Raw genomic sequence first — 22877 nt, 5'->3', positions numbered from 1 at the left:
CTCTAGTAGTTCTATAGCTGGAATACTTCCTCATCCAGTCCTGGGTAAAGACAAGGAGAAGCCTTCTGAAACAAAGTAAGCTGCTGTTCATGAGTGACTGCTCGGATCAGTGTTCTGACTGGAAGAAATTTGGTAAGAGCTGGAGCCCCAAATTTAGCTACGCACATTTTTGATTTATTTAGACCTTCACAAGGAAAAGGCAGGTATTTTTCCATATGATATGTTTAATCTTATTAGTTAACCAGCTATTAATAATAACAAAGTTAAAAAATCAGAAGTGAGCTTTTTGTTGCAAGTTAGGAAGTAAAGATAAAACTGTGAAATTGAAAGGTTTTTGAACGCTCCCATCAAATCATGAACTAGGTGGAAAAGCCAGTGAACAGAATCCATTAAAGTTGCATTTATTAAATGTCCACTTGTATAAAAAGCTAAAAATAGCATTTGAGTTTTTCCAGTTTTCTTTTCATAACAGTTATTATGATTTTCTGCTTCATCTCAGACAGTCATTTTGCTGCTGCTGTAGTGTATAATCTGTGTGCCCTTTCTTGGTGCAGTACAAATGACAGAACACTAATCAGATCAGAACAACAATCACGTCATCTTTGAGTAACTAGCAATAAAGTGTTTTTACAAGGAAGAAAGATGAACTATTTTTAGGGTAACTCTGAACAGAAAAACAGAAAATTATTATACTCAATCTTACTCTGCATCATTGCTATGAATTTCAAAAGCATTGCTTTTCCCTGGGCAGCAGGCTAATCCATGTAATACATCTTTGCGTAAATGGTCCAATCAAATAGGGTTTCTAGGGTTTTGTTAAAAGTTTTTACTTGAAGTATATAAAATCTCCTTTCTCATGCTCTGTCTGGTGACTCTGAACCATACAGGCTGGTTCTTAAGTAACCTAAATGCCCCATTTTGGTGATTATCCCATGTTTTCAGCATGTCTTTCATCTAGTTGTCTGTGTTGTTTTACTATTGCTGGCAAGTATTCAGCAAAACCCTCCTTTGGAAGTCCAGGTATGTGACTACCATAACTTTCTTCAGCTCAGCAGGCTCTACAGTGCAATGCAGGTGAAGTTTGGTAATACAGGGCTAGCAGGAAGAAAAAGGTATAGGTGTCTCTGGAGATGGCTGTGCCCACACTACATAGTCTGCATATGTCCTTTTCCTGAGCTTCTCCCTTCCAGATCGATATGGCCTCCCTTCAGTGCCTTACTAAAGCCCGTTCTCCTGCCGTGGAAAGTAATCAACTCATGCAAGCAGCGGGTGGTGGCAGCGGTGCACATTCTCCCCACCCCGGCCAACTCTACCTGTGCCCATATCCTACACCACAGCTTTCCTTCCACACTCGCTGAAAATGTGCGTAGGGGAAAATGTGCTGCTTCTCCTTGCCCTGGGAAAGATTAGTGTGCAGCTGTTGAGAAAGACTATCTTCAGCTATTCAGCAGCGTGGGAGGGCTTACATGAGGATGTCCTGGGATTCCATGGATCTGAGACCCACTCTTTACACACACACTGCAGTTTTGAACCCTTTGGGGGCACCTGAAAGAAATTTCATTAAATGACCCATTCAAACCTCTTTTTCCTGTGGCCCAGCAAGCTACTTGTCACTAACAATTCACCTTCTTTCACCTAAGAAATGGAAAAAAAAAAGAATACCATACAGTCAAAATGTAGTCATCAGATTTAATTTTAGTTCTGTTAACAAATACATTTAATGCAAAGGCAAACTAGGAATGATATATAATTACCATACTCTCTCTTAATATAGAAAACAGCAGAGGATCTCATAGTTAGGTACCAGAGAAAGCAAAATTATTTTTTATGTCCTGAAAAGACATTCTACTTCAGGCAGGAAAAACCAAAAAAACCCCAACCCTATCTAGAAATTCAATAAGCCAAGAGACTAAAGAAGAATAGCAAGAGTTCTAGTCCCGCAGACTTATCTCTCTGCTTCTGATCTTTGATTGTGGCTAAGAGGTGCTCATCCGAGATGATGAAGCGTGAGGGACAGTTTCAAGCCTCACCTACTTTCCTCTTACCCTGGGTCAGCTGTGGGTCTCGTGATGCGATTTTAAGGGCAGTGACAGTTGCCTGTAGCTCACAGATCAAAGCCAGAGTACACAGCAGCCTTGCCTATCTACCTGTTTTGCATGCCCTAACATATGCACGAACCCCTGTGCCATATTTACATCCATCAATAACCCTCCATCCCTGGGATGACCCTCTTTGGGTAGCATAATCACTTTGGAACCACACTGCACAGACAAAACAGCACAAAATGTCCTCAGTGGAGAAAGCCGTTAGTCAACCACCATTTACACTTTCACGTGGGCAACTCAGCAAAATTAGAAGAAGGTATATGTGCAAGAAAAATATATTTGTTAAAAACAACAACAAAAGATAACGGAAAAAGTTCAGAATCCAAGTAATTGTTCTCAGAACCTACTCCTGATGCTGTAGCAATGAACTGTCTCCTGGAAGCACAATCAGTTTAATTCAACCGTGCAAGGAAAGTATGACTAGGAGTGTGCAGGCAAGGTCTGTGCAGCTCAGACCGAAAAAGGCTCCATTCTTGCCAGTCACACTAGATGAATAAAGACAATAGGGAAGGAGAGGGCCAAGCCAGGAGGTCCACAATTATACAATATCAAGTCCCAGGCCTTGCAAAAATGTAACCTTAGATGATACAGAATAAGGAGCAGAGCAATTACATAAGTTTTCTGTGACCCTGGAGAAGGATTTCTTTTCCTTTGATCTCTCTGCAGATGCATACCATTCCCAGCCTCATAAAACAAAGATTTACGATGAGGTTCACCCTAGTGCAGCTCTCGTAACAGATCTTCCCAACCGCGTTATGTTGTCACTTAAACAATGGAGGAAAAGCTTCGTAGAGTGGTTAGTTGTGCTCTTTGTTTATCCACCAAAACGAAATAATGTACAACAAATTTATGTAGAAATGATGAAAGCAGCAATATTTAGTAAGAGGTTACCTTTAAGAAGCCAACACGCTGTCTTCCTACTTTATGTTGGTATCAAGAAGGAAGAATTCATAATACAAGCCTATCTTTACCTCCTTCCTGAATGACTTCACCAATGGCTGTTTGATTTTGTTGTTTCAGAAAACATTCTCTCTTACATTCCATTAACTGCTCAAAATCCTGCCACATTTTAATTTGCTTCATGTTTGGCCCATGACTTTCCCGTACAACTTTCTGCTTCTCTCGTAATTTCTGTTAAAAATACAAAAATATTAGATTTCTGGAACAGTTCCAAGCCACAAAAATTGCTTACATGGGCAGCTTGGAATGACAAAGATTTTTGTATGCTACTGAAGTATTATTTTGTTCAAGTTTATAACACTCCTTGCAAGTGATAAATGCATTAACGCCTGGGACTGATATCTGCTTTGTACGGATTGACAACTATTTAAATGTTTTAAAACTGTCTGAATAATAGTCTTATCTATTTGAGAAGTTATGCTAAAAATCTGAGTTCACTTCCATACAGAAATCTTGCAATATCAAGTTGCAACCTGCAATGGATTCATATAATGATATTATAAACATGAAATCAATGTTTTACAATTAAACCTGCTACTGATTATTAATAGCCCAAACCTGTAAAAATCGCTCACAGACTGACTCATAAGAAGGAAACTAATAAAAGAAAGATGTTTAGTGTCAATTGGTAAGCCTAACCTCATCCATGCTGATCTGAGCTTCATACGAGATTAAAAATGGACAACTGCTTTTATTTAACACTGATGCGCTGATGATCCCCTGGCCTTTAATAACAGTGATAAGGCTGACAGGCTCAAAATTTATTGTCTTCAACAGGTTGCTTTATATACAACATAAAATTTGAGCTGGCACAGTTTGTTATGCCCATGTTTCAGTTTCTTATCCAAATGGTTTTCAGGGAATGTGCTGTCACGTTAAGCTGTTTGACTATCTTTTACAAGCAGCTCATGCTATACTCTGCAGGAAATCAAGCCCTGAAGAGCGAGCATGATCTCTTTTCAGGGTATTAGTTACCAATGCCAGCAGTAATGGAATTTTCTTTGTAGGCTGCAATATGCTTTTTATAAAAGACTGACCACAGTCTTTACTAATAAGCCCCACAAAACTATGAACTGTACAACGTTTTTACAAGGTAAAAACCTCATTCTTACCTTCCCAAGGTTTTCTTGTTCAAGGATCATCCGTGTGTACTGTTCTCTGAAGGAAATAGAAAATAATTTTATTATGATTTTATTTGGTTCTATGTAATAGGACAGAACAATGATGCAAGCATGGAAAATTATGAAAGTATTGGGAAGTACATAAATGAGATAGAAGAGAAAGCATGAAGAAACCTTTTTGTCATTGGACAACATATCCCGTGACATCAAGGGTCAGATCTCTCTGATTCTCTCAGTTGTGCAGTTGGGAAAAGTGATATTGGATAAGATCTCTTACATTTTTGAAGCAGGCATGATTGCCGCTCCTTCCAGCAAGGAACAACAGCAAGATCATTTAGGTAAGATATACTTGATCCCTTTTTAATAGTGCATTTATCCTGGTGATATTCTGAGGTCAGCCAGTGGCCTCATTTGTACAAGCATCAGAGTTTACGAATCCACAGCCCTTAATTGCTGTGAATGTGGTGTTAGAATGAGTGGGAAAATACAGGAATGAAGGGGAATAGTATTTCACCCCAGGTTTGACAAATCCAGTGACTGCAATGGAACCGCTGCGCGTTCCTCGCTTTCAGAAAACAGCCGTCACATTTAGGTGCCTAAATATAGGCTTAGAAGCATAACTGTTGACATTTCATTATTAAAAATCTTGGCTGTACACCTTTGTCTGTAACAAGTGGCTGGATCACTTTCTGACATATGCAAACTTGATACATGAAACCTGACAATATAATATGCAAACCATAACAGCACGATTCAGATACGTTACTATGTACTTATTTTAAAATATTTTGAAATGTGACAACAAAAAAATCTCTTCACTGATTCACTTGAAAAAAAAAATCAATTACTACATTTTGTGTATAACAGGTACACTTAGAGGTTGAGAGTTTGCTAGCGGAATTCAAAATAACCCAACTCATGTAAAGAACTTTCCAAATTGCTCAGGGTAGGAGAACATTGCATAGAGAAATCCTAATTTCCAGAAAGAAGTATCAGCCTTCATGATACCAGGGTGTGAAGGTTTGCTAGAGCATGGTGAGAAGTCGTGCAGAACCAACGCATTGCGTTTCTTATATTCCTTCCATTTCTACTAAGTATGCCAGGCTTTTGACTGGAGCCCTTGGGCCCCTGGCCACCTGGGCCCTGCCTGCCGTACTCCCTGCACAACAGACATGCAAGGAACAAAGCTGGATCATTTTATGATCTCTCACTCTTGGACAATTCTAGCCAGAACAAATCAGAGCCATCTTGAGGCTGCTCCAAGTGCTGTGCTGCACAGCTGATCCCTAGCAATCCTCACCAAATCAAAGAGATGGAAAGCCACACTGAATCTTCATATTTCCACTGGCACGCAGCATATGTTCACACACATTTGGCCTCAAGAACATACTTTTTTTTTTTAAAGTAGAGTTTTCAAAGTAATCATCAGAAGATTAGACATCTTTCCTAGTAAGTTTTTCTTTACTATTTATAATGATGACTGGAAAGAATGCAACTTAATAACTTCATTAAAAAAACACTACTTTCTATTTTTAGAGAAGATTTAGAGAAGAAAATTAACTTTTCACATTCCTAAGAAGTGACTCCACGGAACAGAGAGTTTATATTCAATAAAGAGGGTTGGAATTAAGACATTTTTTGTTCAATACCTTGTTAGGAAAGTGCTGTTATATTTATGGTTCATTTTTACTCTGTTTACATTCCAGTGCCTGCTGAAAAATACATTCACATTCTAAAAGGATGTCTAGAAAAAAAAATTATTGTCTCATTTTATATTTTGCAAAGACCTCTATACTGAACTTTGCTGTAATTCATTCAAATGCGATGGGTCTGCGACCTCTTACAGAAGGTCAAAAATGTGTATAGTCACTGTGAGAGGATAATTTCCCTAGCTTCTGTGCCCACAGTTAGCAAGTGAAACAGGGACAGCGGAGAGAGTGGTAATGCTCCGTTCACATTCTCCTCACCATACCTGGAATTACAGAGCTGGACTCACACTTAATTCCAGCATTTGGCTTTGATGGCTTGTCTGTGTGAATACTCACATTGTGGATGTTCATTGCACACGTATTTGAGTTAGAGCATTTTTTGCTGACCATCTGTGAATAAACTTGGACCCTCCCCTTCTCTGCGAGGCCATAAAAGGACAGTGCCTGCTGTTTGACCTGCATTTCCTCTCAGCTGCTTGGCTGAGCTGTGTTGCTTTCCACACTAATGAATATTCACATAATCAATAAGATTTTCCTTACAGCCACTTCTCTTTTCACCCTGCTGCTTAATTTTGCTGTTTTTTCGTCTTTCATTAGATAAATCTTTTATTTCGTGCAGCTTTCCACTATTTTGTAAGATGGAGTAAAGAGGCTTCTTAGCCTCCACTCACATTCTATCTCCTCCTCCTCTTCTTGTCCCACCCTAACATTAGTAGTTTGGATTCTTTACTTACTCTTATTCTTCCTACATTGTTTACTACATAGTGTTTAAACGTTTCCATGCCTCAGATCCTTGCAGAAGGTCTCTGTGATGGAATTAATCGAGCCCTTCATTTCCTAGTGATCTCTGCCTCATGTTCTAGAACAGCAGGAGATGCAGCTCCACTGGTACCATCGGGACAACTTCTAGTTCATGAAGGATCTGATGGGGGAAGACAACCTCATCTCTCAGTGTCTCCTGAGGGAATCCCTGGAGTTTTCTCACTCAGACACATCGCTATCCCTGTCAATGGCCCCATTCCAGAACCTGTAAAATCTTAGCAGTCAACTACTGCCTTTTTTCACTCCACAGTGAGTGAAGAAATTGCCTCTGGTGATACTGAATGACATTTGATTATGTATACTACCAATTAACGGTGCTTCCCTCATCGCCACCACTGCAACAGAAAGGTCCAGAAATTGTTCTGAAAGGTAAAAAGTCCTAAGAGGACAGATATCTTGGGAAATTAATTTATTCTTCCACCTCCTTTGAGAAGTGGCAGACAACTACTGGTTCTCTTTTCCTGTTGTGATGCCAGCACACTGGATGGTCTGAAGCTTTCAAATGGAGTGTAGAATGATTATTAATTATCTAATTAAGCAACTCTATCTTTGCTTTGCCACTCAGTCATGCTTTTAAATTGTTTTGTGAATGGGACAATTTTGTGAAGCATTTTGGCACATTGTACAGAAGACTGTACGTGAACCACAGCTCTGACATGACAGATTACACACATCTCAAGCAACAATCTGTCTTGTCACTGAAATACAAATGCAGAAATCTAAGAAGAGGCCTCACATCAAGGAATTATATTGCTGTGGCTTTTTAAAGCCTAAGCAATAAAGCAAACTGTAGGAATGCTGACTGATGCAGACTGTGAGATGGAGAGGTAGCAGGCAGAGCTGATGTCCCCTCTGCACTGAACTAGGAATGATATACTCTGTGGAGATTCCTTGGTACAGTAATGACTACACCTTTAAGAAGACCCAATGCTACCTTCAAAACATCAGAGTGTTTTTCACTCGTTCCATTCATTAAAAAATAAACCAAAAATACCCTTGATCAAACCCAGCAAATATAAATTTTAAAACTACTGTTTTGATAAATATTTTCATGACTGAGAAATACTGTGGTGTGAAAGCCAAAGATGACTTTGTAAAACTAGTGACGACAATTTAAGCTTGTTTATTTTGTCGACAGCTAGGATCTAAGATTTTTTTTTTTTTTGTCAAAGATAAAACTAGCTGGAAAACAGAATTTCTATTTCATGCAAAATTCTGAAATTTAAAAAAAACTAATTACGCAGAATAAAAAGCAGGTATTTTGACACTTTCACCAAGTGGAAATTATAAAAGTTTTATTCTGGATTTTCCTGATGTTTCATTTTGATGGGGCTGAACCAGCTTGTTGACTTTATTGCCTGAATTTTGTTTCAACTTTTCTATTCTATTAAAAGACTGAACATATTCAAAATTTTAAACAGGATACTTTTGCAAAAATATTTAGTATGCAGTAACGTGTAAAAAAATCTATATGACATGGTAACATTTAGACTTCTTAGCACAGATAATTAATCCAAAATATCTCATTCTCAGAAAATGTTTCGATCTTTGGCAGGACTGCAACATTTAAAATAGAAAACTACACAAACAAAATCATCAGCTCAATTCATAATCTTTTCTGCTTCTCTCCATACCAGGCAAAGGCAAGGGGTCCTGAAAAAACTGACAGGATGAAGCAACTGTCTTTATATTGGAGTAAATTAAATTGAGTGTAAAGATGAAGGTTAGTGTGATGGTGCAGAACAGCATTCATTCTACCTCCAGTAACAACAAATGGGAGCAAACCAAAATCCATTTATGATGAGTATATGCAGTCCTCCATTCCTGTACTGGTAACGGCAATAGCTATTATACTTGAAAGAAGAGTAGAAGATTTGCAAGAAATGGCCAGAATCTGAGGGCAGCATATGGTTGCTCTCTGAGAGGTGGTAGACCTTCTACTCCTGCACGCTGGAGTCTCAAGGGGAAACTTGGCAGAGGTATTATGTCTGGTAGAGCCACACTTCCTGCAGGACCTAGCTGAAGCACAGCTTCTCTGAGCTTGTGCCAACACGGACTGCAAGTTAAAACCACTATCTGGGGCCTATAATCTCCAGCAGGAAGGGAAAATCTTTTGGTATGTCTGAGACAACTCATAGGTTTACAGCAGTATATACTGGAATTCGAGATGCTTATTTTTAGATTATTATAGTGTTTCTAAATTTAGCAGGTGAAGTCCTCCAGTTCAAATGCCAGTGAGAAAATTCCTAACTTCGACCTCAGTTTATGAATATCCTTCAAGTTAACACAAAGGAACACAAAACACATTAATACACTTACCGAATTGCCTTTCGTCTCTCCTGTGGATCTGGGGAGACGTATGCCTTCATTTCTTCTTTAGCACGCTGCAGCTGTATTTCTAGATTCTATAAAGAAACATAATTTTAAAAAAATATATACTATAATTGCTATTTCATTTCACAATGAACAATTTGGTCTCTCTTGTGATCTTACCCTTTTCATGCAGTTAATATAATGGTAGTTGCTTTCTTCCTGAACACACTCCTCAAGAAGTCCTTTCACTTCCTGTAGTACAAGAATGAGATTTCAAAGGACATCGTAAGTGAAAGTCCACAGGAGATGCCCTGTGTTGCTATATAAACCGGGAGAGTCCATAATAGAAACAGGCATAATACGGAATTGATAATTTCTTAAATATTTATATAACTGGGCTTTACAGAAGTCTCTTTTAAAGACACTTGATTTTTTTAGATTTGCAGGTTCAGTCACAGTTAGAGATGTTAAATGATTGTTAATAGGTGTTTATTAATATGACTGACTTCTAAGAGACACTTCACAAGTGCTGCCAAGACTCTTGTTCCTAAGCACATCGTAAGTGCTAAATACAGTTGTGAACAAGCATTTCCTGGAACACATCAGCAAAATGTATGTTAAAAGCTACAGACGTGTTAATAGTATGTTAATTAGTAATCGATAATTATGTTGAGGAGTATGGAGAAAGTGGGTTATTCCCATCTCTAAATGGTCCATACCAAAAACCCCTAATAATCCAAGTGGAATTCATGTACCCCAGGTCACACAGCAGTTGTCAACTCAAAGCTCCATCACCGTGTGCTTTTCAGACCATCAGCTGGAATACTGAATTCTACTGTTCAACTGCAAGAGTTTGCTGACACTCATGTCCAGCTTTATCAGTGGATGTGATTGTCATCATGTGTTAGAAAATGACTTAGATTTGTGTGCCAAGAAAAAAAGCCTTGATTGCTATTGTAAAATAGTTCTTATGGAAAGTGTACTTCATAGTAGGTTTATCTATGGATTCTTTTATTTTGCTTGGATTAAGCTATACAAAGGTACTTTTAGTACAGGAAAAGAATTATCTATATATCCACCCACACTTTAATTGTACACCTTTTTTATTTTGAAATATATTCCTTATGTGTGCAAGGCCTTGAAAAATCAAGTCCAGACAAAATTCACAGGAGGCGATCTAGTGAGATAAAGCAGATTCATCTCAACATATTAATACTGACCACACCTTAAAGGATTGTGCTGGTTTAAGTACCTTCCCTCCTAAAAGTGCTATAGTTCCAAGTAATGCATAAACTACATACACACAAGCTCTTACTACACCTGTATGGTTGTATTTTTAAAAAACTGTTGTATGCAAGAATACAGGACAGTCACATTTAATGATGTATCCTTGCCATCAATTTCAGTGCATTAATTATGCACTGGATTGGTTGCTAATTTAATGAATCTGCTAAACAAATATAAAGATTTGTCTTCATAAACTAATCCTCATTTTATGGTCAAATTCTTTTCTAACAGATACTCTCTAGGTCAGAAGGATTTCTGGCAGATGTGTCTTCTTTTACAATATCCTTGCTAATCAAAGCTGGACGTCGGTGGATGGATTGACGTACCACTGAGTTCATTTGTTGCTATTCAGAAGAGGAGATTTGTGTGACTGCAGCTAGTCCACAGCAGCTTCAGGCATGATTTGCATAGTTGTGGATCACCATTGACTCATTTCCACCTGAAGTGGATCTGTACTTTCTGTATCCAGAGGGAAGGCAGGGAAAATACTGTACCAGAGTGAGTAACAGGTTGCACAGCATTTATTAATATGCATGAACACGCCACCATCTTACCTGTTCCAGTGTAGAGCGATTGCTCTCTAACCCCGCTGCACAACTGTCATATTGGATTTTTTTTTCATCACATTCTTGAGTTAATTCCTTATGTGAAAAGGGCAAAAGGGTACATAAATGAAATCTTCAATTGACTGACATGTGACATTCAGGCAGACTGTGTTCTTGTCGGTCTCACACACCAACCTCAGCTATTGGCACACTCACAGACACTTACATAAACCTAGCAGGCACACGGGTATTATTACACATGGGGAAGCCACTAGCCTCCGCTCGCATACTGGAGGATCAGCTGTATACACCACAACATAGCATGCAAATTTCCTCTTTAGAGCCATATCCATAGCTTTAACGTGGTAGGTTAATAGGGCAGTGTTTGCAAGAAGAAAGGAAAAATAATTATAGAGATTAAGAAAGGATCAATATACTTGCTACCTATAAAAAGCCAGCTTTATAGTAGTACGCAACAAACACCTTAGCTGGGTTTCATTTGCTGACACTTAATAGAACCATTAAAAATTTTCTGGAAATGCAGTTGATAGATAAATGGATAGCTCTATTTACTTCTATGGCAATGAGCCAACTTACAGCAGCTGTGGACCTGAACTTTTTTTTTTCAGCTCTCTATAAAATTTTGAAAACAAATGGATAAATCTGTCATTCCTACAGACTAATATAGGAATTAGATCAATGTATTCAACTATTTGGATATTATTTGCAATCCATTTAAAAAGGAGAGCATTAGTTGAGATCATTAGTGCTGAGATGCAGAAAAACCTTTGAAACCAATCTGAAAACAAACTTTGCTATGGTTTTGAACCATGATTTTTTAGATTTTCCCCTGGTGTACTAATTTTTTAAATTGCTATAAAGGATAGCATGATTTTGTGCCTGCACTGTCAGCTTTTACGAATTCCAGTCTTTAACATGTTGCCTGTTGCAAATCATTGTTGACCCATTCTGCCATTTCCAGCTTTCCTTCAAAGTTGATTACGTCCTTGTACAGCACTAAGGAGATCCGTAAATTAGACTTATTTGTGATTCTGACTTTATTTACATAGAATGAGAGAAGTGTTTCTACTAACCTGGCACTTTTGACGCAACTGCCTCAGTTCTTTGATAACAGGAGCTAGGCTTGCCTTCTTCTCTGCCACCATAATGTTAAGTTTTTTTACCTGAAAGAGGGACAAAATAATATACATTAACACTATGATACTAATAGTACATTTATATAATTAGGAATTATGAAAAGAAAGGGAAAGAAATCAAAATATGGAGAGAAAAAATGTGCAATGAAAGCCTGAACTATATATAATATAACATAAGTTCAGGCCTAATTAACGAAGGGAAAGAGCCCATCTTGCAGTGGGGTCATTACCACAAATGAGACAAACTCTGCTCCCATTGTTTCAACTGAGAACATCACAGCGAAGTCCAGAAGACAGCCTCTGTGCCAGACACCTAAAGAGCTTAAGGAGTAGGGGAAAATGAAGGTGTTGCTTAGAGGTGGACTGAGAGAAAGGAAGAAATCCTTAAGAAAACAAACAAACAAACCTGCATAGGTTAAATAGAGTTTGAAAATGCTAAAACAGAGTCACTTTAAAATATTTATACTGAAAATTTGAATTTGATCCAGCTTTCTATTTGAGAGTCATTCTGTTTTAATTATACTGCTTTATTTTAAAAGTGCCCTCATGATTTCAAAGAATGCTATTTTGCTTTTTGCTCTTTTATAATATTTTCAAATTAGAAATTCAAGTTCTATCTTGCTTCTATGGCTATGTGGGAAGTTAAATTAAAACATGACATTTCTAAGCGCAATTGAAAATTAGGTTATAGAGAAAAAGACAAGATATTTAGTTCTTTAGACATATTAAGTATTTTTTTAACAAATGCTTAACTCCAGTGATTTATAAATATTTTAGAAAAAGATTCAGTTAAAGATTCAAACCATTCGTCTCTTTCAAATAATGTGCAAGAACAAATATGAAACCACTTCTGAAATCAAAAAAAGTAAAAAACCAAAGATGACAAGACTTGATATCCCTTATGTTTCTGAAGGGGAGGAAAGTAGGATTTATTTGTAGGATTTATTTTTTTATAATTCTAAATTTCTTCTTCATACATTAAAAGAAATGCACATTTTAGTAAACTTTTTCAAGATTACCTGTGCAGATGTATACTGTTTGAAATTTTTTTTATTATATAAATATAGATTAAAAGAAAATTAAAACCCCAAACAAAAATATTAAACTTGGTTTCTATGCTGAGGAACCAGATACTCAAATTAAGGAAATACAATAGTTTAAGACAAAAATCACCATTTCAGACATGTTATCTAGTGTCCGGCCTTTCATTTCATCCATTTCACTCTTTACTGCAGATACTCTTTCCAGCTCCTCCTGGGTGTAACTATATCCAGAAATACCTTTCTTGTCTTCAATAGCTTGCTGCAGACACAAAAAATAAATGCTGAGTGTGAGTTCATTAATCAAGTAACATAGCAAATTCCTTCATAGAGCCAAAATATTGTAAGAAAGTGGAAAAGATAAGTACTGTAGTCAATTTATTTTAAAAGTGATTCATAATCTAGCTGCCAGAAAAATTAACTTTTTATCTAGTGCCTGTACAGTAGGATAATGACAGCTTTCTGTAAATACACTATTTGGCCATCCAATGCCCAGTGAAATTACTGGAAAGTTTCCACAAAGTGAAGTGGTCTTTAGGTCAGGCTCTGAAGAGGTTCAATGTGTAAAATCCAGATGCTTAATCTGAAGATGTAGCTAACTTATTTTTTAAACAACAGTCAAGCAAATCTAAGTTAAGTATTCTATTCATTATAGTAATACTAATACCATCTTACCAAATTCTAGCATTACATTACATAAACTTTACATTTAACTATATGTTGATATAATGGTCTTTAGCAATGCTTGCTTATTAAGTATGTAAGGAGGGTATTTGCTGAAATCTGAAAGCTAAGCGTTGATTTACATATGCACAATTTGTTAAAATGCAGAACATTCCTTCTTAAAAATGCCGTGTGTCTATGAACTCCAAGTCCATTATCCTCAAAAACCTTTTACAACCATATGTTTAAGAAAAGATTTGACTCTACTAATAGCTACTGCTACCATGATGGGAGCATTTTGTAGACTTTAACAGCAGTGTGTAGTTTGACAGGGCTTGAAAAAGTATATTTGATTCTATGGGTGGTAAGAACTTGATGAAGTCAAAGCTCTGTAGTTTTACTGCAAGGTAGTTTAGAAAAGGTCAGACTTGAATGAGAATATACTGTTGACCACGTGTAGCCATTTCACAGAAAAACTTCTAGTGCTTTGTCTCTGCTGTGATCTTCCTGTGAGATGACTAGTGTACCTTAGTTATCCTGCTATAAATAAACACTTCGTAAGTGTTTCTTCACCTTCCTTCTAGCTGAGGAGCAATCACGAGAAAAAGCTCTGATCCTACTGCTTAGGTGCTTCTTTCTACCCAGGCAGCAGTTCTGGTTTTATTTTTAATTAAACAATGAATGCCCTACTGAAATAGCATGACATCATCCACTGCATCTATGGGAGTATCTTTCCAAAGTCTATCCCATGTATTTTCACACTTCCAATTTTCTTTTAATAAGGTAAATACCTTTATGTTTAAAAATGCAAAATATGTACCTATAACAAACCAGATATAGATGAAACACAGTATTTTGATAACAAGACTACTGGTATTGGAAAAAAATACTACAGCAGTAGTATTGCATTTGGGATGCATGTATATTCCCTGAATGCTTAGTTATGCATAGCAGAAATCTTTCTCCTGTTATTCTGGTTTAGAAAAAGCATTCATCTGGTTTTAAATTTTTCACTGACTGCGAAATGCATTTTCTTCTAAATATTCTGGGGTTAGAACATTTCCTTCCTGTCTGCTCTTTTTTTAAATACTATTCCTATATTTTTTGCAGCAGTAACTTGAATCCTGCTTGCTGCTGATAATTTTCAAAGCCCTTACTATGTATGCGGATACCAAAAACTAATTTAAGAATCCAGCCTTGCTGTAACTGGAGTTAGTGAAGATTTACCATTGACTTTAAAACGCAGGGTCAAGCCCCTCAGTCTAAAAAGAAACTGCACAACAGTGCTGACTGCCTGTAAGAAATAGTTGCTGAACATGAAGTACAGCAGCTTAGCATAATCGACAAACAAAAATAAATTTTATACCCTAATGACTCTCTTACTAATGACAGCAGGAGAGCTGAGGATGATATACATTAGAATCTAACAAAACAACATTCATCTTATTATATAGCTATTATCAGGGAAAGAAGGGTGATGGACTGTGGGAGCAGTAAATGCTTGTATTACCAACTGCTGCTGAATAGCCTCGTGGCGCTGTTTTAGAAGTTCTTCTGTTCTCTGGAGGATACCATACTCAGCTGTAATTTCTGCTATTTCCAGTCGCTTCTTTTTATAAAATGTGTTCTTGCTCCGGAGCTTATTAACATAGTGTTTAAACTGGAAAGACAAGAGAACAGAAATATCATTTAACTTAAAGCAAAAAAGGGCCTTATCACAGACTGTTGCTATATAAATGTAATTATCCTATTTGGACTGCATATTGAAGATTAAGTGTTTAGAACAGAGGACTGGAATTCAGGATTCCCAGGGTCTATTTATTTTCAGCTCTGCATTTGTTCACTGAGTGAGATCAAGAAAACCAGCTCTATTGCTTTCTGTCCCAGCTCACTCATTTGTGATAGTGAGATCATTCAGTTCTGCTTACCACCATTTGACAGTTGGAAAAGTAATTACTCTTTGCAAAATGTTGTGAGAATCATGGATAATAAAAAATGTTAATGTAATAGTAATTTGCACTTGTAACAGAGCACCAGATCAGCAGTGTGTAACCCCAAAGAGCTCTGCGGACTAAGAAACATGATGAGAAAGTGCAGAAAAATTGGAACAGAAGAGGGCCTGGGAAAAGACCATCTTTCTTTTAAAATGCTAGTTCTCAATAGTTAAATTTTGTTGTTCTCTTTTCTTGACTCTTGCAGACCTGAACGGTATCACTGGCTAAGTTTGTAAAACCAGGAAAATAAAAGCAGAGTCCCTGCATAGAAGCAGAGAAGTACAGTATCTATTTCACTCAAAATCTAAAAATGGAGAATTTATATTTTTATTAAAGACTAAGTAAAATAATACATATCCTCACAGATCAACAGCCTTAGCTAATTTACATCTGAATCCATGTGCACTCAATTTGTAACACGTATGAAATACCAGGTGTTGAAACAAACGTAATATTTTTCTTTGCCTTAATGTTTTCCATCTGTCAGACAGGCTTAGCTCTTATTCTTATATTTTATGTGAGAGCTATGAGGCAAATGCCAGTCACAGCTCAAAAATGCATTCAGATCCAGAGATGGAAAGCAAATAAAATTTATTAGAATAAATGATGTAAGAACAGGCTTCAGAATGTTCCTTGATGAGGAGGTCTTCAGCATGTGCAGAGTGAGCATAAAACAGGCAGCCCCGAGGAGAAAATAGAGTCCCACTATCACTGATACAAGTTTAAAACTCAAACATAAAAGAACTTAGATTTTGAAATTTACATGCATTTTTCTTTTTGCAAAATTATGCCTCTCCCTTCTAAAGTATAAATCCAAAAAAACAATGTGACCACAGCCTAAGAACCCCCAGAGTAACTGTATGTTCTATAAAAAGTGTCCTGGGCAAAATGCCCAAAATGAAATCAACCCTGTTCATCTGCCATCCTGTGCAATATCTAGGCCAAAGCTGCTTCTCTCTTGCTATGCTCCAGAACTATTTTTAAAGCCAAAAGCTATAAACGTTTTTGGTGAAAGAACAAACCCACAAATTACTCAATGTGCTCTATGCAGATTGGACTATGTGTGGCTTTGGAATACCATTTTACATTGTGCGTACTACCTAGGACAAGGATAGACAAGGTCACCTAAGCCACAGCACTGCACAGTGGAGGCAGTTCTGTTACTGTCATACTGTCTTTGTTACATTACTGGCACACTTAATATAGTATTACCAGAATTAATTATTTTTCATAGCAAATTCAAGTATATCCTCTTAGTTAATACAAAAGGCTTTTTTTTTAATTGCTTAGACAATACCAAGTTATCTGTGATTTTCAAGATATTATAAAAATATAAATACAATCTCCAATTAACTGAGGAAAATTTAAGTGAAGCACAGTTTTATGTCTTGATCGAGTAGTTCCTGAGATATTTCATTTGACCAGTGGAATATAGTAAAGAACGATGTAAAGGATTAAACTTACTTAATATGTGACCACATACAGCTATCAAATCTGAACGATTTTCTGTCAGTTTATCCCAGGATGAAAAGCAAACTATTATCCTCTTCACTTCTATAGCTACTTTTAAGGTCTTGAAAATAGCTCAAGTGGGAGGTAAAGTATTTGCATATTCAATATTCAAGGCATAATGTATTTCACAATGGAAGTCAAAGGATCTTGCTGATTAAAGAACTGATTCCACCTATGTTCTATTATTAGTTGATTAAGTTAGGACTACATAATAAAAATTTCATCCAAAACAAACTAGAAGTTGCTTATATTGACATGCAAAACCTATTCATTTTAGGAGATGAATGTTTATCTTTTATCACAGTCTTTGGCTTTTTAAAAGCAAACTTAAACTTTCACATAGCTTTTATTGCAGCAAACAAGGTAAAACAAGATATAAACAACTGTAGCAAAATGATAATATATGTAGAAAATCAATCAATAGTTAGGCAGAATTTTCAAAAGATTTTACCTACTCCAAAGGCAGCACAGATCAGCCCCTCAAAATCTCACTAACTGAAGGCTTCTTTAGATTCAGGGCCAAATTCAGAGCTGGAGTTACTAGATTTGACTACACCTAAATCAGCAGCTTGTAGGGGTCTTATAGCAAAATTAGGTTTCTTCAGCCTAGAAGTTGAGAATCATTCCGTAGGTTTCCAAAAATTAAAAATAAGCTTCTTGTAAAATACTAGTGCTTTCACTTGTGTAAGCATAACTTCTGAAGCTTTATACATCTCACGCTCCCATCTATATGTAGATGAAAAATCAACCCCTTAAAATGCTATAAAACATTGTATTTTACTGCCGTAAAAGGTCTTTTAAATAATTTGAATAGTTCACAAAAGAATAACATTGTCTAGCCATATCACTTCAAAGTTAACTAACCAAAAGGAATCAATTTTTGTGCAGCAGCATTTTCCCATAGACCAGGTCAACCACTCCCTGCGTAGAAACTCGGCAGGCTCAACCTACAGAATTCCCATGGATCTGTCAGTACCCACAGTGATGTGCCATTCAAGGCTATGTCCACTAGTAAGCTTTTCTTTCTCAAGCAACTTAACACAAATAGTTATTTAAGCTTCAAAGATTAAATGACTGGACAAGAACCAAATGCTGGCACTGAGTTAGCAGTTAAAGTAAACAAGCCTGGAAACCCATGTTTGCTAGCCGAGTCAGAGCCCCCTGAGATACAAAAACGATCCAAATGAAAGCAAAGAAAGATTATGCTTTTTGACTTGGCTATTTTTATGGGTGACTGTAACCTAACAAGCGTGGAATCTAGATTATGAAATAGAGTGAATGAACACAGGACTTTGATCTCTCATGTAATGTCCTGCAGCATGCAGGTATCGAGCATCCCTAGGCAGATTTCCTGTATTATGTTCCATTTTTATGGAAAGAATCCAGTGATGCTAGTACTTTATGCTCCTCCACTTATTACAATCTGAAAGAGATCACTATCACCAGATTCAGTCTTACCAACTTTTGTGAAGTAATTAGGTATTACGACAATTCTAAATACGACAAATTTGAACCATGGCTATTAAAATGGCTTCTCCAGGACCATGCAGAGTCTGGCAGGTTACCCCCCCCCCCAGGAAAGAACGTAAGCATGTTGACCACATGCTTCAGTGCATTGCTGAATTGGGATCAAAGCCCAGTCCCTCTAATGCTTAGTCTTATGCTTTCACTATAAGCCCATCATTTTGTCTCCTTAAAACTAACATTTGCCCCATGCAAAGTTTTCATAAGGTTCTTATTCCAAGATTATCATTAAAGGAGAAAATAGATAAGCTTGTTTTCAGAAAAGAACAAATCCCAGATTAATCCCTCACTTTCGAGTCAAATCTTTAAAAATAGTATTTGCTGGATTACTGTATCAATTTGATTGTGTTACAGTAATCAAAATATTCTTCATACAAAAGTACTACAGAAAATAAAGTATTAACTGTAAAAAAAATTCTTTCTGAAAAGCATAATCTAAACAAGGTTCCAAATAAACTGTTTTGTTAATACAATTATTTGTATAAGCACAATAATTGCGGAAAATCTTAGCTGACTATCTCTATTTTTATTAAGACTTGAGAACAGATGTTTTAATTTTCTAACTAGACCAATTAATGGGATACAGGCTGTCCAAAGTATTAAAATTCAGTTAGGAAAGTTCCTGATCATGACAGATTTTCAGTACTTTTTCCAAAGAGCCTCTAAATTTAAGCTAGTACAGACACTGTGGGATATAGTTAATAACTCGTACATAGAAGGACAAACTTCTAGAAGATACGAGCAGTATTATCTCAATCTGTTAAAATGGAAGTATCCTACAGCCTGCTCATTGGACAGATCAATCAGGAAAATTCTTCATTAGCATTAAGTAGGATATCTCTTCTAGGAGTACTTGCTTCTGGTCGGGAAAAAAGTATTAAAGTAGCCATCACTAATAATTTGGATCAATCAGAATATTTATAATGAAAAATTATTTTCAGTTATCACTGAAAATGCACAGATGAATAAAATTGATGATTTATTCATGCCAGTGGGTGCTGAAAGAGCATCCAGTTCAGTTCAGTTTTGTCTGAATCACTGCATACATTTGGCTTAAATTATGGTTAACTTCTTACAGCAAAAAGCTTCTGGCTTCTGTAAGAATCCTACAGATTTGCCACTTTTGTTCTCACAACTTGACTACCAGCTACTCCCCTATTTTCGTGTGTAAGGAGCCTTTGACAGACAGAAATATAACTGTACCTAGAACCTTAGTGAAAAGTTGAGAGAAAGATAGCAAACTGATAGGATAATATAGCCTGGGTCCTCGCTTAAACCACTTCATGTTCGAGTTGTGAGCTCCTTTATAGCTACTCTCTTAGAAATCCATCCACCTAGTTTGGAGCTCGATAACTGTTTCTGGTGAATTCAGATGGACCCGACAGTTTTAGAGGAAAAGGGACAAGATCTATGGTCCAAGACTGACTGTTTTCTTTGTTTGCACATTGAAACACTTTTTTATATTGTTTTACCAGGGGGCAGGTAGGCATGAATGAGCATTTGTATGAAAAAAATTAAACTCCTTACATAAATGAATATGCAAACCTCACATATCTGTTAACAAGCTGATAGAACTTTCTATGCCATGTTCTCAAAAACATATTCATTTCAACTACTGTAGCTAAGCACAGCTATGATACTATTCTATTCTGATACCTTAGGAAAGTCTAGGTTCTTGGGGCCCTATGCTGAACTCTGAAAAGTACAATGCATTGTGTAAAGAGCTAAAAATATCACAGCTTTACCTAGGATCACTTGTAATTGAACCATCTAGCCTTCTAAGTGTCAACATTTGATTCCCTAATTTTCAGGATCTGACAGCTGCAGCTAGGAGCCTGCCAACTGCCCCATGCTCATTGTACTTTGTTTGAAGTACTTAAAAAGATTTCATAATCCCTGAAGCAGACAATTTATTCCTACCTTTTTGTGCTCGATGTAAATGAATTGGTTATTCCCTGCTCTTTCTTCTAAGTTGTATCTAGGTGTACAACCTCTCCAACCAACTGGAATGCTCTCACATTCCTTTTTATGATTAGAGAAGAAAGCAAAACACTAGCACCTAAAAACTTAAGCCAGGATTGACCTTTTGGTGAATGAAGTGCTAAGAAGACTTCAACTGGAGATCCAAATACTGGTACAGGAGCACAAGCTAGGAAGGCACTGATTCTTTGATTGCCAAGCCTTGTGAGTGCCATGATATGAGAGGATACACAGCAAAGCCAGACAAAGAGAAGGTGAGAAATACTGGGTATAGGAGAAAAATAATTCTTTAACTGTAGCATTTAGATAGGTTAAACATGGCAGTATTAAAAGCCTGTTTTAAACTTAACACAGCAAAACTATTTGTTAAAACCTCCTCTTTCTTCCTTTTTGAAAATGGAGGAACTAAATGTAAAATGTGTGTGACTGCAACAAGGAAGCATAAGGACGCTCTCAGTTGTCAGAGAGTGCAGAATGAAGGTTGAATGGACAACCTCTTTCTGTCCCCATTGGACACACGTATTGCAACAGTGACTCACCGCTACTACATTAATCAAGCTTTCCTTCTGTATTGGCTCCAAGCTGGAATAACAGAGCACTGAATCAGAAAATACAAATTTAAAAGCATAACATATCAGAAACAAATCTATACCAAAAGGTTGTCTGGTGAGTGATGAACTGAGACTTTTACTGATGAGAGATAACCTATTCACTTCACTTTTGCTTCATCACCTCTTCCCTGCCAACTTATTCATCTCATCTATCAGTCCTGTCTTCTCACAACCTAGACTCTGAAGCAGGACTATTTCTATAAAATACGTTTGCAATGTACTTTAAGGAGATACGAAGACTATAGTACCAAGGTCCCACGCAGCATTTTTGGCAGCAGACATTTACAAAAGAATTCAATATCACTATCTCCATCTCCCAGATGAGGAAACTGCAACCTTTGAAAAAGAAACTGTCAAAATCATCAAGAATTCAAATCCTTTCCTAGTTTTTAGCCATAGGAAACACTCTTTTTACTGCTTTACACTGGTGCCCATGAGTACCACTATGGTGTACCTAATGAAGTAATAAACAAGAACAGGACACAGATTGTATAATACTGGCTTCCTTGGGCCAATGTGCAGAAAGTATTTTACAAAACAGGAAATGCTTCTTATGAAAAGACAAACACTTCTTATTTTAAGCTGATGGTTTTGTCCAAAGTGCTCAGTCATTTATTCTTCACTCCTCAAAATGAAGACTTGAAAAGATTTAAAATGTCAAAAGCAGAACATATTTGAACAAAAGGAATGCAGGTTATGTTCAGAATAGGTCTTGCCTTTTTTTTCTGTCTTGAACCTCTTCCTTGTGTCAGACAATTAACTTGAATTTTTCATTATTAAGACTCTTACGAGGTTCTGTAACCATGTTTCCCTCCTATCCAGCTCTCCTTGAATTACTATGGATCAGAGTATGTTGTCCCCCTCAAGAACAGGCACAACATGAATTATTTCTCACCTTACAGTGCATTTACAGATAATGTAAAACATGTGTTGCTGTCTTGGTAATGCATTCTTGTTGATTAATTAAACACTTCTTTCCCATCACATGTCATGGAACACAGATTGTCTTTTTTCTGTTTTTATTTTTATTTAAAAAGTTGTCAAAGACTTTAGCAACATGCCATGACCACTGGGGTTGAAAACCTTGTAGTGGAGGGAAATCTAATGCAGTGGTGGTCTTACTATTGCTACCTATGGAACACCTATGGAATATGTATAGTATGTTATGGTAAGAGAAATCAACATCTTAATTCTTCAAAGTGTCTGTGCCTTTGCTTCCACCGGTAGTTTTCATCTTGATTTACAGAAGGGAAGAAAGGCAAGAAGGCACAAGTGAAATTTGCATGTATTCCATATTATACAGGAAGCCTTAATGCATGAGTGTCCACATCCATGTTTCCATACTTGATTCACTCTTTAAAACTCCTCTAAAAGAAAACTGATTTTTGTGGAGCAAGCATGGGATCAGGAAGGGAGTTCCTTCTACAAAGGGCGTTCCCTGTATTGAGTAGTATGTAAAAAAAGCACAGAAACAGACAAAGAAAAAGAAAGCGAAGAGTGTTACTCTTGATAAATGATGGCAGTGCAAATTAAC

General features: G+C 36.8%; 1 protein-coding gene and 1 long non-coding RNA gene across 3 annotated transcripts in view; one reads left to right on the top strand and one right to left on the bottom strand.

The window, feature by feature from the left end:
• Positions 1-17: 17 nt before the first annotated feature.
• LOC128145402 (uncharacterized) lies at positions 18-10650 on the top strand. The gene is made up of 3 exons (XR_008236456.1): positions 18-132; positions 8355-8440; positions 10549-10650. It is a non-coding gene; the product is annotated as an uncharacterized LOC128145402 (long non-coding RNA).
• IFT81 (intraflagellar transport 81) overlaps positions 386-22877 on the bottom strand; it is a 45151-nt gene continuing 22659 nt past the window's right edge. For both annotated transcript variants that reach the window (XM_052795374.1, XM_052795375.1), the window contains exons 12-19: positions 15233-15382; positions 13193-13321; positions 11957-12046; positions 10872-10958; positions 9211-9282; positions 9037-9122; positions 4178-4223; positions 386-3236 (exon numbers count right to left, since the gene is read on the bottom strand). In XM_052795374.1, coding sequence (XP_052651334.1) covers positions 3054-3236; positions 4178-4223; positions 9037-9122; positions 9211-9282; positions 10872-10958; positions 11957-12046; positions 13193-13321; positions 15233-15382 — 843 coding nt within the window. In that variant the 3' untranslated portion in view covers positions 386-3053. The remainder of the gene's footprint in view (positions 3237-4177; positions 4224-9036; positions 9123-9210; positions 9283-10871; positions 10959-11956; positions 12047-13192; positions 13322-15232; positions 15383-22877) is intronic.

The sequence above is a fragment of the Harpia harpyja genome, chromosome 9 (genome assembly GCF_026419915.1).
Source record: "Harpia harpyja isolate bHarHar1 chromosome 9, bHarHar1 primary haplotype, whole genome shotgun sequence".
NCBI classification, from domain to species: Eukaryota; Metazoa; Chordata; class Aves; order Accipitriformes; family Accipitridae; genus Harpia; species Harpia harpyja.
The sequence above is the reverse complement of the archived record's forward strand: the minus strand, read 5'-3'. Positions and strand labels throughout refer to the sequence as shown.